We start from the raw sequence: 15,001 nt of genomic DNA, 5'->3' as shown, positions 1-15,001 counted from the left end.
TTTAATTGATAAAATTAGAAGTTTCATATCATGTTTATCTAAGCTGAAATGGAGGATTTAAATTAGTATACTCGAGAGTGTATATATATTATATATATTTGTCGTTGTATAATGTTTTGCAGGTTCATGTCATTTATTGAAAGCGTTTTAGTTGTGTACAATTATGGAGCAAGAGCCCCCATACTTGTGTAATGCCTGTGACATACTTCATGTAAGGTATGCCTGACAGCTCAAGAATCTCGACATTTTTTCCTTAGCCCCACATTTCCTTCAATTTAAATCCAACACTATATGCTCAACACTTTAAAGGCATTAGTAATTTCATGTTTGGATCTCCACGTCTACATTATTGCCAATACATGGACCACACCCTAACTTTATATCGACTTCCCTAATTTTATATATATATATATATATGAAAAGTAAGGACAAAATTAGAAGTGGCAACCAAAGTGAAGGTTGTGACTGTTTCTTATCGAAATCAAACTTCCTATTATCCACCGATCAATGTGTTGGTAATCAACCGTTTTTTTAATACGATGGGAATGGGGAAATTCGAACCATAAACATCTTAATTGCTAATAAATATGACATGTTAGTTCTAAACTACAGACATCATGGTTATTAATACACTCATGTTCGCTTTGACTTAACCAACCATTACCTACAAAAGAAATGACAAGAAAATTGTGCAAATTGGCTCAAAAAGGTCTGTTAGCTTCACTATAGATGGGAAAATGGGAATGAATTAAGTCCCTGTGTAAAAGTAAAAGTAGGTAGCACTACATTAAAAAAAATTAAAAATTAAGAAACAAAAAAAAAAAAAACAAAACAAAAAAGGACACCTCCTCTTTCAGCTCCAATGGTTAAAAAAAAGGGGACTTTTGAGTTGAGTTCCAACTTTGTAACTTAGTTATTATGTGGAATCTATACAATATATTATATTACAGTTCCGAGTCTCTGATATCTTTATAGCTGAGTGTTCAGTTGTCCTTATTTCTTGAATAACTTGGGGGTGTTTGAAAGAAATCAAAGGAAGAACCTGATGCAAGAGAAGATCTTCGAGTGGCGGCACTTGGAGAGTCTGATAATAATAGAGGTTCGTAAACGGTATTTCTGTTCTTGGGCTGATTTATTGAGAGTGGAGTAACTTCTTTCTCAATGGGCCGAGGCTGATGCTCAATGTTTTTGAGCGACAGAATCGGCCCACCCAAACGTTCAGCCTGTTGAAGAGTGTTGATTTTGCTTGGTCTGTATGTATATCTGAAGTATTTGATGGCTAAAAGTGGGCCCATTCCCACGCCTACTATTAGCTGTGGAAACATATTAACAAACCTTTCAATGAGTATTAGTAAACAAAAGGACCAGTTGTGAATATAGCAATCAAACACAAAATATTAACAAATATAGTACAATACAAAAAAATTCGTAGTCTATTAGTTAAGACTATATTGTTGCAATAGAGTTCATCGATAGATTTGATATATTTGCTTTAATAATGTTGCTATACACTTTGATTATTAGTCCCAAAAGTGTTGCAAATAGTGTACAAGGCTCTAAAAAACTTTAAAAGTAATTAATATCTCACTACAACTTTTGAATTTGAATTTTGTGTTCAACTTTTGAATTTGAATTTTGTGTTTGCTAAATTTCTAGCCTACTTGACTATCCTATATAATAGGAACCTAAACTTTTCATGTTATGTATGGTGGATTTTTAAATTTTTTAAAAATGTTAAATAGGTCAAAAGACTTATTAGACACAATATTAAAGGTTTTAAGTATAGAGATCTATTAAGCATTTTAAAATGGTTAAATAATAAATTTGGTTTCTAGAGTAGGAGAAAATTAGAATTTACTCCCGATTGATTTAAAAGTTAGAATTTAAGTCCTTATGATTTGATAAAACTTCACAAACAGTCTCTACGGTTTAAGAAATCCATCACAAAGACCAAATTCTAACTTTTACATGACCAAATTTGTAGCCTAATCTTTTAGAAACCAAACCTAGAAAACAGAGTTTAAAACTAGAACCTATTAAACAAATTTTAAGTTTAGAGACGCCCTAGTGGGGACAAACTTAAAAGTTCATGGAAAAAAAAAGGCAGAATTTGAAGTTGCGGAAAGGAAAGTATTGGCCAAGGGAGACTTACAAATATGGTTATCCAATAAGAAGGTTGTCCGCATAAGCGGAACATTATTGTATACATTCCAGATGAAGGAATGGCGCTGAAGATCCAATTGATCACGTAGAAAGCAGCCAAGTTCCCCCATATAGCAAGATGTTGCAACATTGTGAATGAACTGCCAGAAGCGAAAATCTATCAAATCTCATATGGTATGGGAAAAAGGAAAATCAAGGTATAAGATTTCGCCGCTTCAGACTTCATCGACGAAACTCGTAAGGAAAAGAAGTCGTAACATTTAACCTACAGCAAAAAAATGAGAGCTTACTTGGTCTCTAAAGTCACTACAAAAGCTTGTAACCAAATGCACCCAGATAGTGCCACCATTGAGACCTCCACCATTTCACTCTTTTCATTAGCGTAGGCGTGTATGCTAATTACAAACACGACAACAGCCTGCAAAATATCAGCCCACAAGGAAAGATGAGACCTTTTTTTTTTCTTATTTTTCCTTTTCAAAATCAAATATGATTTCTTCCTCAAGAAACATGTTAATAAGAATTGATATCTTCATAGATAAACATCATAGTTTTCAAAAGTCAGAAATTTCTCTTTAAATGGTAAAAGAAGAAATCATCTCCAAAACAGATCGAATGGTTATCTTTGAACTGCAATTTAAACTACTTCATGAAAACAAATCAAGTGTTCGCTGAAGTTAGTGACATGTAATGACTTACATGAAATAGAGATCGGCCAAACCATCCAGCAAATGTGCTCGGATTTAAAATCCTGTTTCAAACGACACAGATGAAATTAATAACCATCATGAGATGGGAAATAAAGCTTTCCGGATGCCAAGAGACCTCATGAAAATTCCAATATAAAAATCCTAATAAGAAATATGAAAGATTTTGAAAATCGAACCTCCCAGCTTGGCAGTAAAATAAAATCTGAGGATGTTGCATCACCGTTTCTTCACTGAGATCTTTGTCAAGGACACTAACTAATACTGGAATACTGGTGTAGAAAACATTGTAAGCCATCAAGCTAACAGAATTAAAGAGACTGGTACCAGAGACACCTGATATGAAAGAGAAACTGAACATATTCGAAAGTCAGTGCTACTCGTACATGGGTGTCCAAAAAATAAAAAAAAATCACGTCCATTTGTTATCTTCAAGAGTGCTATTAAGTTTAGTGACACTTACGAGATCTGGATAAAACATATCAACAAGGATTTATAGAATGAATATTGTGACAAGAATGCAGTACGGTTGTAGGAATATCGTCCATGAACTAGAATCAATCTTTTCAGAAACCTGAATTCTGAAAACCAGAAGAAACCAATGGAACTTGGGTGTTAGCCAAAAGAACAAATCATTCCATTTACCAGAAACGAGAATTAACGAGGAAATTTGGCAACTAATAAGGGATAATAACAAACAAAAAAGATAAGACTTTAGCTCAGACAGAGTATAAAGGATATTATTTCATAAATGTTGCAAAGCTAGATATCATGGACCTCTAAGACTACCAGACGGTTGTTCTAACAGTAAACAAATATCATATGAAGTACTATTTTCTGTCATCAGAGAGTAATTTTCAATATACGGACAAAAAGTAACCGTTAAGGGATATATATCCATCTTGAAGTGACAGTATTCAATCCCTTACATGGAAAGGCATTAGGAAACAAGAGAGAGGTGATCAGGAAGAATTAATTCTAAATGAAAATATATAAAATACACAAGCCAAGATGTGGCCAAGCTTCTCAGAACAATTGGTCTAAATATGCCATTGTTGACTCCTCTCCCTAAAAGGTGCACCGCAAACTTATTCTATTTTTTCTAATTATTTTAATACAGCATGTTAAGGAAGGTTGAGATCATAAGAGATTCCAAAATCTCTTTCATATAAAAGTAACAACCTTTAACATCATTCAGACAGGAGCACGTGAGCAGATTAGAACTTAGTTAACTGCAATGCGAAACAGGAATTCAACAATGGAATTTCTCATGGTAAAGAAATCCTCTTTAAATGTAGGGTTGTATTACTTACTTCCAATACTATAATCAGCTGCCCTAGCTGCCTGCAGTCCTTCTCTTCCACTAATGCCAACTCCAATGTCAGCTTGCTGTATCATCCTCACATCATTCCCACCATCTCCAATTGCCAGTGTTCTATAGTCGCACGATTTTAGGAGTTCCACAAGCTGCTAATACCAATTATATGATGCTTAACAACCCATGGGACAGAAAAGAACAAGCAACCAGCTAATAAATAAAAGAACTAGAGATTAGAGGAGCACCTGAGCCTTCTGTGATGGAGTCACACGACAACATATTGCGGTTCTTGATAGTATTGCTAATTCAGTGAAAGCCCTACGATAATTCTTGAGAGCAATTTCAAGAGCCCAGCCATCAACAACAAAAGCAACATCCTATAAGAGGAGATGCCCACGATAAGAAATGAAAGGTGTTCTAACTTTTCCATTTTTTTATGGAAAGCAAAACAATTTCATTGATACAATGAAATTCAAAAAGGAAGACCTATCCAAAGGATTGCAAAAAAAAAAAAAAATATTTCGAATGGGCTATAAGATGACTTAAGTCGATTAAAAGGTTGAAATCAATTTACACCAAATGGGAGCCATATGATTGAACGATGTGCATTACCTTGGGTTCTGAGGTTGTGGTCTTCATAGTTAGAACAACTCTCTCCAAACTTCTACAAACCTCATCCTCCGTTTTTCCATCAATTAACAATAACTGTCCTTTGGGCTCTACGACATAGCAAATACAATGGAAAAAGAAGATTAAGAGGAATTGCAAGCAAGATGACGGAATAAAAAATAATGATCATAATACCGAGGGATGAGGCAAAAAACTAAAAGATACATCTTGTTTGAAAAAGCGTCAACCCTACAAGCCTACATATAATTTCGCACATCTATGGCTACCTGGTGAAATAAAGTTGCATAGAAGAGCTATCTGAATGGCAGTGTTCTGCTTGTCTCCAGTCAGCATCCAGAAATTTATGCCTGCTCTTCTTAATGTTTCGATCGTTTCAGGGACGCCATCCTGAGAAGTAGATATGAAAAAAAGAGCAGTTCCTGATCTCAACAATGATATTTTATACCATAAGCGTTTTGTTGTCATCTTTCAATACCATTTCTCCAATAACATTTTGAAATTGGATAATGCAACTACAAACATTTACCTGTAGCCTATCTTCTATTGCTGTAACTCCAAGGACTTCAAAATTGCGCTCTAATCTTTGACAAACTTCAGCTAACCTCCACTACAAAAGAGGAACAGACATGCCACGTAAAAATACATCATACGGAAAAAATTTGCATTCATAAAAAGCCTAGACAAAGTGTGCCAATTACCTCCCTGTCAACCAGTGTGCTATTAGCCTCTTTAAACATAAAAGCCCATTCTCGATACTCATCTTCCTCTAGTTCACGCCAAGCCAGACATAATGTGCGGAGACCCAGTTGTGCATATTGATCCACGGCTTCAATAAATGTTCTCGTTTGCTGGCCTGAAGTAAAATTAAAGTAATAATCACATAAGCATAACTTGTGATAGAAAGTTAAAATTCTCCAGGTTAACGTTATTAAATATAAAAAGGTACCAATCTTGATGATGTGGACAGATTTTTTTGAACAAAGGGAAATGGTGCAGCAATTTCACGTTTTTTTCTGTTCTTTATCCAAAGGGCAATGGAGCAACAATTTCCGTTAAATATTCTAACCAAATACAGTTCATCAACATCACTCAACGTAATTGTAAAAAGTTTTGCTAAAAATTAGTTTACGGCTGCCAACTCATCACAGCAGCCCTTGTCTTGGAGAAAGTGAAATGTGACCAGTGAGGTAAATGAGAGAAGATTTTTGGGTAATTATAGTAAACACGGAACTTCAAAATAGACACGTGGATAAAATTGTTTTCTTATTCAATCTTCAAAACACAACTAAATTTTAGGGTTACCAGCATAAGCATAAGGAAGTATAGCTTCATCTGCTCCTTTTGACAGGAGGACAATCTTCCCAGTCTGACAATCTTTAACGACCACAGACATTCTTTTTCGTTCAGATGTGAACTCCAGAGTATCTAGAAGCTCATATCTATTCAGCATTCCATTAAACTGAACTTCTGCAACCACAATTAAACAAGGGCATTATTCTAGTGGTTCATCTATCTGAACAACTTTGCCTTGAGAAAGATGACTCTCACCAAGTATATTAGCATTCTTATTGACAAATACCATATGCAAATAAGCAGCAGCATTCACGAGGGCATCCTCATCCTGTGACTGTGCCTTGTACAAGATATTTCCACTTTTGCTGAAAAATAACAGAAAGATATTAGAAAATTATATTTCATAAAGGAAATCAGCACATGCAAGAGAATATATATATTTAATTGAATTGGTAAAGAAATTTTCAATGAATTTTAAAATCCAGAGAGCTTCCAGTTAAAAAATGAACAAAAAATCACCTTTTTGTAGGCACGACTGTATTACATATTGCCATAATTGTGAGAAATCTTATAACATCTGGAGAGCTGCTTGCAATAGCATTGAGCAACTTCTTATCTGCATGCAACAGAAAGTAGTCGAATATGAACTACCATACATTGAAGGTCTGGGAGAAAAAGTCTACTCAGTTCCTTGAACAAACTATATGCACAAATTACACTTAAATAGGAAGAATTTTAAGTTCCTAACAACACTAATAAAGGGAAGTCTGCCTATCAGAGAAATATGTAAAGCTAAGCAAAGAAATAATGATTAAGGTTGTCTGGAAAAATTACAATAAGGCATTCTATATAATCCAAGTATGAACTCTGCCATAATATTTCACCGTGATTCCTGAAACCTCTACTAGATTTAACACATAATTATATAACTAACCAGAACAAATAACTAATGTCAACTTCACAAATAAAGTTAAACTATACAAGTATCAAACTCATGATCTTATATAATGAATTAAGGAAATGATCCAATCAAGTGAAACCAAAAGTGTTTGTCCGGCGCTGTAGCTAAACCAGCAAAATACTTTTAGAGGGGCTTGAACCATTATTAGAATTTGATAGAAATCGACCAGCAAAATACTTCTCCATGACTAGTTCATGAATTATTTTGGAATTTAGAATTGACAGTGACAATTATAATCTATCTAATCTTTAAAAATCCTTCATCCCTACTGTGAAAAACAAATTACATATAGGTGACAGAAAACAATGCAATGAGAAGAATGCTTTTGACAACAATCAGAGAGCCAAACCTTTCAAGGCATCTCCATTTTCATTTCCATAAAAAATGCCATTGATACAACATCTCCTGAAGATCATCTTATTTTCAGTGAGAGTACCGGTTTTATCTGTCAATATGTATTCGACTTGTCCCAGGTCCTCGCTTATTGCTGTACTGCCACATGTAAAATACACCTCTAAGAAAGTATGCAAGATATGTGACACAGACATGGAAGCCACAATAATTTTTAGCAGTTTTATCCCAACTTTCTTTACTTACTTCGTAGCATGGGAAGGAATACCAGTCTCACAGTCAATCATATCATAGTCCCAATCGATAAATTTTGCATATAAGCTCTTTACAAGATCCAGAGACACCTGAAAAATGGAAATGTTTTAGTCAACAATATTACAGACAACTTTTCCCAACTTCTAACTACCGCTTCAAGAAGATATAGATAAAGCAAATATGCAGTAATCAAATGCATAAGACATCCAATAAATGACAATTGTGAAGTCATCTAGGCTGGTCACTTCAATAACCAACTCTGACCTGAATGAATACTATGAACATCATCCTAAATTCCTAAGCAATTATTCAACAGGGAAATTGCAACTACTAAAACATCTAGTATTCGTCTGTAATACTTTGAATTAACTTCCTAAACATAGGCATGGAAAAGTATGATAAGAAAAGTGGAGAAAGTTCAATACTATGCACCAAACCCTCAACATACCTTAATTGAAATAGGTATCATTATTGAACAAAGAAGCTCAAACCGAAGAGGGATAACCAAAAGCTCATACCATGGGCCTTCCTCTGGATGTTGCACATACCATAGCTACATGTACCAAAAGATAACTTACAGTCAACAGGAATACAAAAGAATGCATGACTAATAATGAGTCTTCAATTAGATGGGGAGAAAGAGAGACATCATAAACTGAGTAGTAACAAGAAACAGACAGCTTCATGTTTCAGACGTAAATAATCAAGACAACAAGCTTTGGAAACAAAGAGATTTTATTGAACCTTTCTAGCTTCCGAATCCTTCCACACATTACCAGCTATACCAAGAACAACAACCACTACAAGTTGAAAAACAAATATAGCACCAGTTAACTTGTCGATCATTGCATCCATAGCTGTAAGTTTTGGTTCAGGCACACCCCTGCTCATTCCAAGCTTGGTTTCATTGCCTGAAAATATCAAACATGCAAAGTAAACTGCAAGAGAATTGAATAGAGCTATATGTTAAAAATTTCGGCTCATACATAAGCCATTCTGCAAAAAGTCTATTCATTGCATCTTAAATCTACCCAAAAAAGGGTAGAAACACTAGCAAATAATTTCAATTTTCCAACAACAATTTTTCAAATCCAAAAAAGACTAAACTAGCTTGTAAGCAAGTCTTATCATTGTGTAAATTTAGATCCTGGTTTTACAAACGTGTTAATGTATCTAGTGAGGGCATCAATTGAAAAAGCTCCTCCTTGTTATCCTTCTCTACCATTTTTCTCAACCATGAAGAAAACAATTTTTTTCAGTGAATAGTCTATATAAACTTGGAATCTCTGCAAATGAACTTGCCTGTGTAGACGGCTACTCCACAGACCCACTCTGTGTTCCGCAAGTAACATGACTGAAGAATTGTGTTTTTTATTGTTAAAGGGCACACATCATTATCGATAAAAGGAGGAAATAACCGAATGTTTGCATCAAATCTTCTAATATCCTTATCTGGTGTAGGACACTCTATAACTCCCTGCCAAATGAAGGTGAATGACAAAAAAAAAAATTGTCATTTTCACACTAAAGATGCTTACAAATCTGCTATCTGCTTCACCCAAATTAAAACCCTGTAATAAATCCGGTTTGTTGATCGTTGGAAATGAAAACCCAAACCTTGATCTTGTTTAACAGATCAAAATCGATTCCCATGCAAGCTGCGGGTATGACCCTTGTCTTCAAGTCAGTTTCTCCATCAAGGGCAGATGTCTGCCAAATGTCAAATTATTATTTGTTTATTTTAATGTAATTCTGCATCTTAAAATTGCAAATTCAAAATATGGATATACAAAACGCATAAAAAATATTGTTTTCAAAATTTTCAAGATAATCACTCAATCCATTTGACTCGATGAAACTGAAAATAATAAAACAAAATCCAATTCAGCAAATGCATGAGCCTCCATACAAACCTCTATATAGCAAATTCCTTGAGGATCGGAGGTACCAATCAAAACAAGATCAGAAGGAACTTCATCATTCTCCCTGAGCCATACCAAATTACCAACGTGAATATCTTGTGCTTGAATCTACAAGTAAAAGCCAAGAAGTTAAGAAAAGACATCAAAGTTAACGAAATGAACAGAAAGTCTGAAGAAACAGATCATAGTTTACTTGACAATGAGGAAATTACATTAATCTCCACAACTATGGTAGAATCCTAATTCCTAGTTCTTTTAAATAACACTTTGCTATTCATTCACTCCAATCACCATAAATGATCCAATTGCTAGTGGACATGATGTAAAATTAGAATTGAAGATCTTTGGGAGAAAGTAGTTGTTGGATTGACAAAAAAAAAAAAACCTACTAGAAGAAATGCAACAAATTAATAATTTTCATATATGAAAAGGAAGTCATACTAATCAAAATATTTAGAGAGATTCCTACAATTTTTCTGGTACCCTGCTTCACAACCCAAACTTCTTTTTCATTCGCTTTTTTGTCTGACAAATATCTATTGTAATCATCCCATGCCTCTTTTGTTGCTGACACGGCAAAAATGAAGATAAGTGGACCCCATGTACTGGCGGGATTTACTGGAGTTATGAGCGGCCACAACTGTAGGCACGCAATTAACAAAAAGTATTGGTTCATGAAGCGGCTGAAAACAAATGAAAATAACATTGGTTAGGAATAAAAAATGCATTTATAATTGGAAAGCATCTGCAAGCTAGGTATGACGATGCAAAATTGTAAGAGAGAAAACACGAAGTAACTTCATAATGAATCGATAGTGAAATCCTAGAAGATTATGAAAACTTCAGCAGGCTGTTCATGCTGGGAAGTCTCAAAAAAGTATATAGACTGCTAACATATTGTTAGTTTTGACCACACGCCTTGGCAGTAGTCAAGTGAAGACACAATTAACGGAAATTTTTTTAAAATGAACAAAAGCAACTATAGGGGCAATAAAGTTAACTCCAAAAAATAGTATAAAGAGGAAAGGTACAGCCAATCAGAAAGGAAATGAAATATCCATGGTTTTTCTCAACCATTTGCATAAGATATTCTTGAGATCATGCATCATATGAAATGTGGAATATAATTCTACGGGAACTACAGAAATTCTGATAAGAACGAATAAGAACTACGACAATGAAACATTACCTGAACTGTTCCCATAAATTTTTGGGGAGAAAGTTCAATAATGTGTATTTCCGGTTTGAAATACGGTTATCACAATAAAGATCATTTGATGGTTCATCGTCATTGATGTAAACATGACGCTTCATTGTTTATCTTGAAGAACACAATCAAATTCTTGTTTCAAGTCCAATGCTATCCTTATCTACGTCCAATGCTGCAGTTATTTATGACTTTGAGATCCTGCGAGGGAATAAATTTTTAATTTCATATATTGTACTGTTGGCATTCCTAGAATGCAGTATAGAAAGATCAAACAAAAAATGATGCAGATATGAAACAAAATAACCAAGCATTTCTATTGCACTTCTGTCCGGATAATCACGGATGTCTAGCCTAGCATATACACACCAAAAGTATACATATGAAAGAGTTTGAACATAAATTTAAAAAGAAAGGAAAAATGGAGAGAAAGAAAGAAACTGAGGCGAAGCCAAATCAAACTTGCTATGGGGAAACAGATTCATGAATAAGTTTAACTTGATTTCTAATTGAAACAAAGCACAAATGAGTTTAACTAGTTCACTAATAGAAACTGCGTATCAAGCTTTTTGATTGAAATGAAAAGTTAAGCTTAATAAACATTTACCTCAATCAAATGGCAAGTTCAGCTCTCTAAACCATTAACATTGTTATTTTCCTTCAAGCAGAAACTAATCAATGACATTACAATTTCCCCGCAGAAACTTTCAAGAAAAAAGTCAATACTCATTAAAGACCTCGACTGCCTATTACATAATAACAAAGCTTTCTGAACAATAAACGATGCGAATTCAAGAATAGAATCCTTAATTACGGAGATATTACGCTATAGCCAATGTCAATAAACGAATCAAACATCGCAGAAATAAATGAAAATGGATCCAAATTTGAGAAAAATTCAAAGGAAACAGAAACAAATCGTCTCAGCTACGGATTCATGAGAAGAAATAACATCAAACGTACCTCAATCGCCATGTGTAATTGATCACTTGATTCTTACGCATCCAATTTTTCTAGTCGCCGCGTTGATTTCTCTTTCTCTTACCACTCTGAGATTGAAGAATGTCCATGGCAGCTCAAAAAATCAAAAAATGAACATTGAAATGTAAATTTTTTTTGTATCGTACCTGAGAAAACGGTACGAGCGGATCGCGCACCGTCTGATTTCGTTATCTTCTCCGTATCAGAAAAATTCAACGGTGGAGATGACACAAGAACTGATCTAAGGTGATCGTGCAGACTCTTTATCCTTTCTTTTTAATTCTCGCTTCCAAAATCGAATGGGTTTTCGTTTTCCACGAATGGTTTAATTCTAAAACAGCTTTTATCAAAATAATAATAATAATAATTTTAAAACAGTTAACGGTAATTGTACTAGATGCCCTTTCAAATATTTAATTTGCGAAAATCCCCAGCTTTCTACTCCTATCCGTATCAGGATTCGCAGTGACAGGGAGAGGAAGAAAAGGGTTGGAAGGAGGGAGGGTGCGATGCCTTTTTTAAAAACTTATATAAATTATGATTAAATTACAAAATTAGTCCATGAATTTGAGTTTATTTTATTTCAATACTTTTATTTTTATTTTTTTCTTTTAAAAATTAAGTCTATATAAACATTTTCTTCACTTTTTTTTTTTATTATCTACTTTTTATCAATATTTTCAAAAACAAAATCAAAATTTGAAAACTAAAAAAATAGTTTTTAAAAACTATTTTTTGTTTTTTGAATTTGACTAAAAAATCAACTATATTAATTAAAATAGATGCAAAGTAAGAAATTGAGTTAAAATAAATTTATTTTATAAAAATATAAAATAAAATACGAAATAATGGCCAAGCAGATGCTTAAATTTCTTTTAGTAAACTTAGTTGGTAAATTAGTAAATTTTAAATGGGCCCTACAATTTTGTGAAATTATGATATGTATCAAATTCATATCATATCGGAATAATTGTAAATATAATAGCCGGATCCAAGATATTTACAAATAAAGCACACTGTAAAAAAAGTGTAGGTACAACAAAATTTAGATCAAGTTCTTATTGTCTACAAGTTATAGATTTATCACTCATAAGAGTTTATTGGCGATAAAGTTTATCACTTTCAGATTTTGTTATCTTTATAATTCTTTAAAAATATTCTTATATATTTAATTAATTTAAAAAATGCTATCTATTACCATTAGGGTAGATGTGGCAGCATGAAGGGCTAAACTTTCAATGTAATCTCTTCACGGGAGTCAAAACACTGAAAATATCCATATCTGAATCCAACTAGAAGCTAGCCCATTTACATAGACCAAGAAAAATGGGCCATTGTCAATGCCTGACCAATTTGTATTTGGGCTTCTTTTTTTCTTTTATCGTGGAGAAGGATTTCCATTTAGGCTTAAAATGTTGAAACTTCATCCATTTATTTAGAAAATTGTTTTACATGTATCTTTGATATTAATATTAGGGTTGACAAGAGAAATAGTAAATTTTAAAGATTCATTTGTATTAATTATAAGATTTTGTAGTTTGTTGGGTTAGTTAAGGTTTGTGTATCTATTTTTAGGTATCCTTGTGTATATATATATATCCTTATATTTCACATTTATAAACACACGAAGAAATAAAAAAAAAAAAATACACATATATTTTACCATTGTATTAGAGCCCAAATTAGGCCAGTCGTGCAACTCATCCCAATGCGATCATCTGAGGTCCCCACGCTGCCATCTGAGCAAGATCTCCACTACCTAAGAGCCCAAGTGCACTGCCTCAAATTTGTTCCACCTTGGCATATGAAATCACCCGTGTTCAAAATCATCTGTTCCACTAAGATTTTGTCCGCGTTTGCGGCCTCCTGGCCTCCAGATCAATTTGATCCAAAGCCCAGCCCCCAGATCTATCTGATCCGAAGCAACCATGTCCGCAGCCTCTCGTCCTCCAGATCTATTTGATTCGAAGCCAACTTTCGTCCTCCTCTCGAGCACTGATTCGTGCGATCCATTTTTGTGGGATTTGGAATCATCTATCCAACCCATTCGCCTAATCTAGCTAAAATCATCTGGAAGTTTTCACTGCTTATGAGTCCGAACCGAGCCCAGCCCAGCCAACCTGCGTCATACCTCCAACCAAGTCGATCCGAGCCACAGCCAAGCCACACCCGTAACTCCAGCTGAGTTAAGACAATTTCGAGCCGCGTCGAGCCTCAACCAAGCCGAGCTGAGCCAATCAGTTGTTCAAAACAGTGTCGTTGTCCGTTTTTTGTTATTTTCCTTTGTAATGGAACAAACTAACATCTTTTGTCCTATTCGCACTATGCTTGATGGCACCAACTACATCAAATGTGCTACTTACAGACGATAGTAAGTTTGTTGAACGACTAGAGGATGCATTTAATACTGGCAAAGAACTTTGAGATCTTCTGTATATGCGGTTCTAAGCTGTTAGTCTAGCTCACTACTTTCAACTACACATTACTCTGGTCAGCACTAGTCAAGAGGTCGGGCAATCTGTGAATGAGTACCTTGTTATTCTTCAGCCCATTTAGACTCAATTAGACTAGGCTAAAATCAGCCTAGGTCATCTGTGACTCATCAAGATTCTTATGGGACTCCATGCACAATATGAGTCTATTTGTAAACGACTTGGACTAGTCTCCTCTCTGTCATCAGATGTTGCTCTCGCAACCACGCAAACACTCATTCACGTTCTCGTCTGAGTCACCTTTCTATAAAATTATAAATTGTACGATCATAAGTTTTCTAATTTTTCTAATTGAGTGCAAGTATTGCCACAAACGTAGTCATATTTTGGACAATTGTCCTACTCGGCCACCTCATCCCCTAGGTTACACCACTAAGTCCAATAGTGCTTCTAAAATCAGATCTTCATCTGCTGTTATTGTTGCCACTTCTTCTGATATGACACCTTCCATTCCTTCGAATCTCCAAATTAGTGACCTTCAGGATTTGCTAGAACAAATGTTATCTTCTAATTCCCCTGCTCTTACTATAACACTAGGTATATATTGGCTCCTTGATTCAGTTTGTTGCAATTACATGACCTCAAATATAGCTTTATTGTCTTCCTCCACCCCTGTAAAATCGCTTCCTCCCATACATCTAGTTGATGGTAACCACATGACTATTTCTCACATTGGCACTGTTAATACACCAATCATAAACCTTTCCGATACTTATCATGT

General features: G+C 34.5%; 1 protein-coding gene across 2 annotated transcripts; it reads right to left on the bottom strand.

The window, feature by feature from the left end:
- Positions 1-696: 696 nt before the first annotated feature.
- Positions 697-12,299, bottom strand: ALA2 (aminophospholipid ATPase 2). Of its 2 annotated transcripts, XM_039032298.2 has the most exons (26): positions 11,935-12,299; positions 11,771-11,856; positions 10,790-11,008; positions 10,070-10,283; positions 9,592-9,708; positions 9,296-9,388; positions 8,981-9,155; positions 8,423-8,589; positions 8,127-8,231; positions 7,670-7,767; positions 7,422-7,564; positions 6,631-6,727; positions 6,367-6,476; positions 6,121-6,285; positions 5,517-5,671; positions 5,345-5,425; positions 5,085-5,205; positions 4,801-4,907; positions 4,434-4,565; positions 4,184-4,337; positions 3,334-3,451; positions 3,050-3,223; positions 2,863-2,914; positions 2,454-2,581; positions 2,153-2,303; positions 697-1,313 (listed from the first exon to the last, which is right to left on the bottom strand). In XM_039032298.2, exons 3-26 carry the CDS (start codon positions 10,912-10,914, stop codon positions 984-986), a joined length of 3,312 nt encoding a protein of 1,103 aa, XP_038888226.1. In that variant the 5' UTR covers positions 10,915-11,008; positions 11,771-11,856; positions 11,935-12,299; the 3' UTR covers positions 697-983. The 2 variants fall into 2 exon arrangements, with proteins under 2 accessions (XP_038888226.1, XP_038888225.1); XM_039032297.2 differs by lacking the exon at positions 11,935-12,299 and having other exon boundaries at positions 11,771-11,914.
- Between the last annotated feature and the right edge of the window lie 2,702 nt (positions 12,300-15,001).

Source organism: Benincasa hispida, chromosome 5 (assembly GCF_027475165.1).
Source record: "Benincasa hispida cultivar pf3 chromosome 5, pf3_genome.v1.1, whole genome shotgun sequence".
NCBI lineage: Eukaryota > Viridiplantae > Streptophyta > Magnoliopsida > Cucurbitales > Cucurbitaceae > Benincasa > Benincasa hispida.
This window is presented reverse-complemented; position numbering and strand designations above follow the sequence as displayed.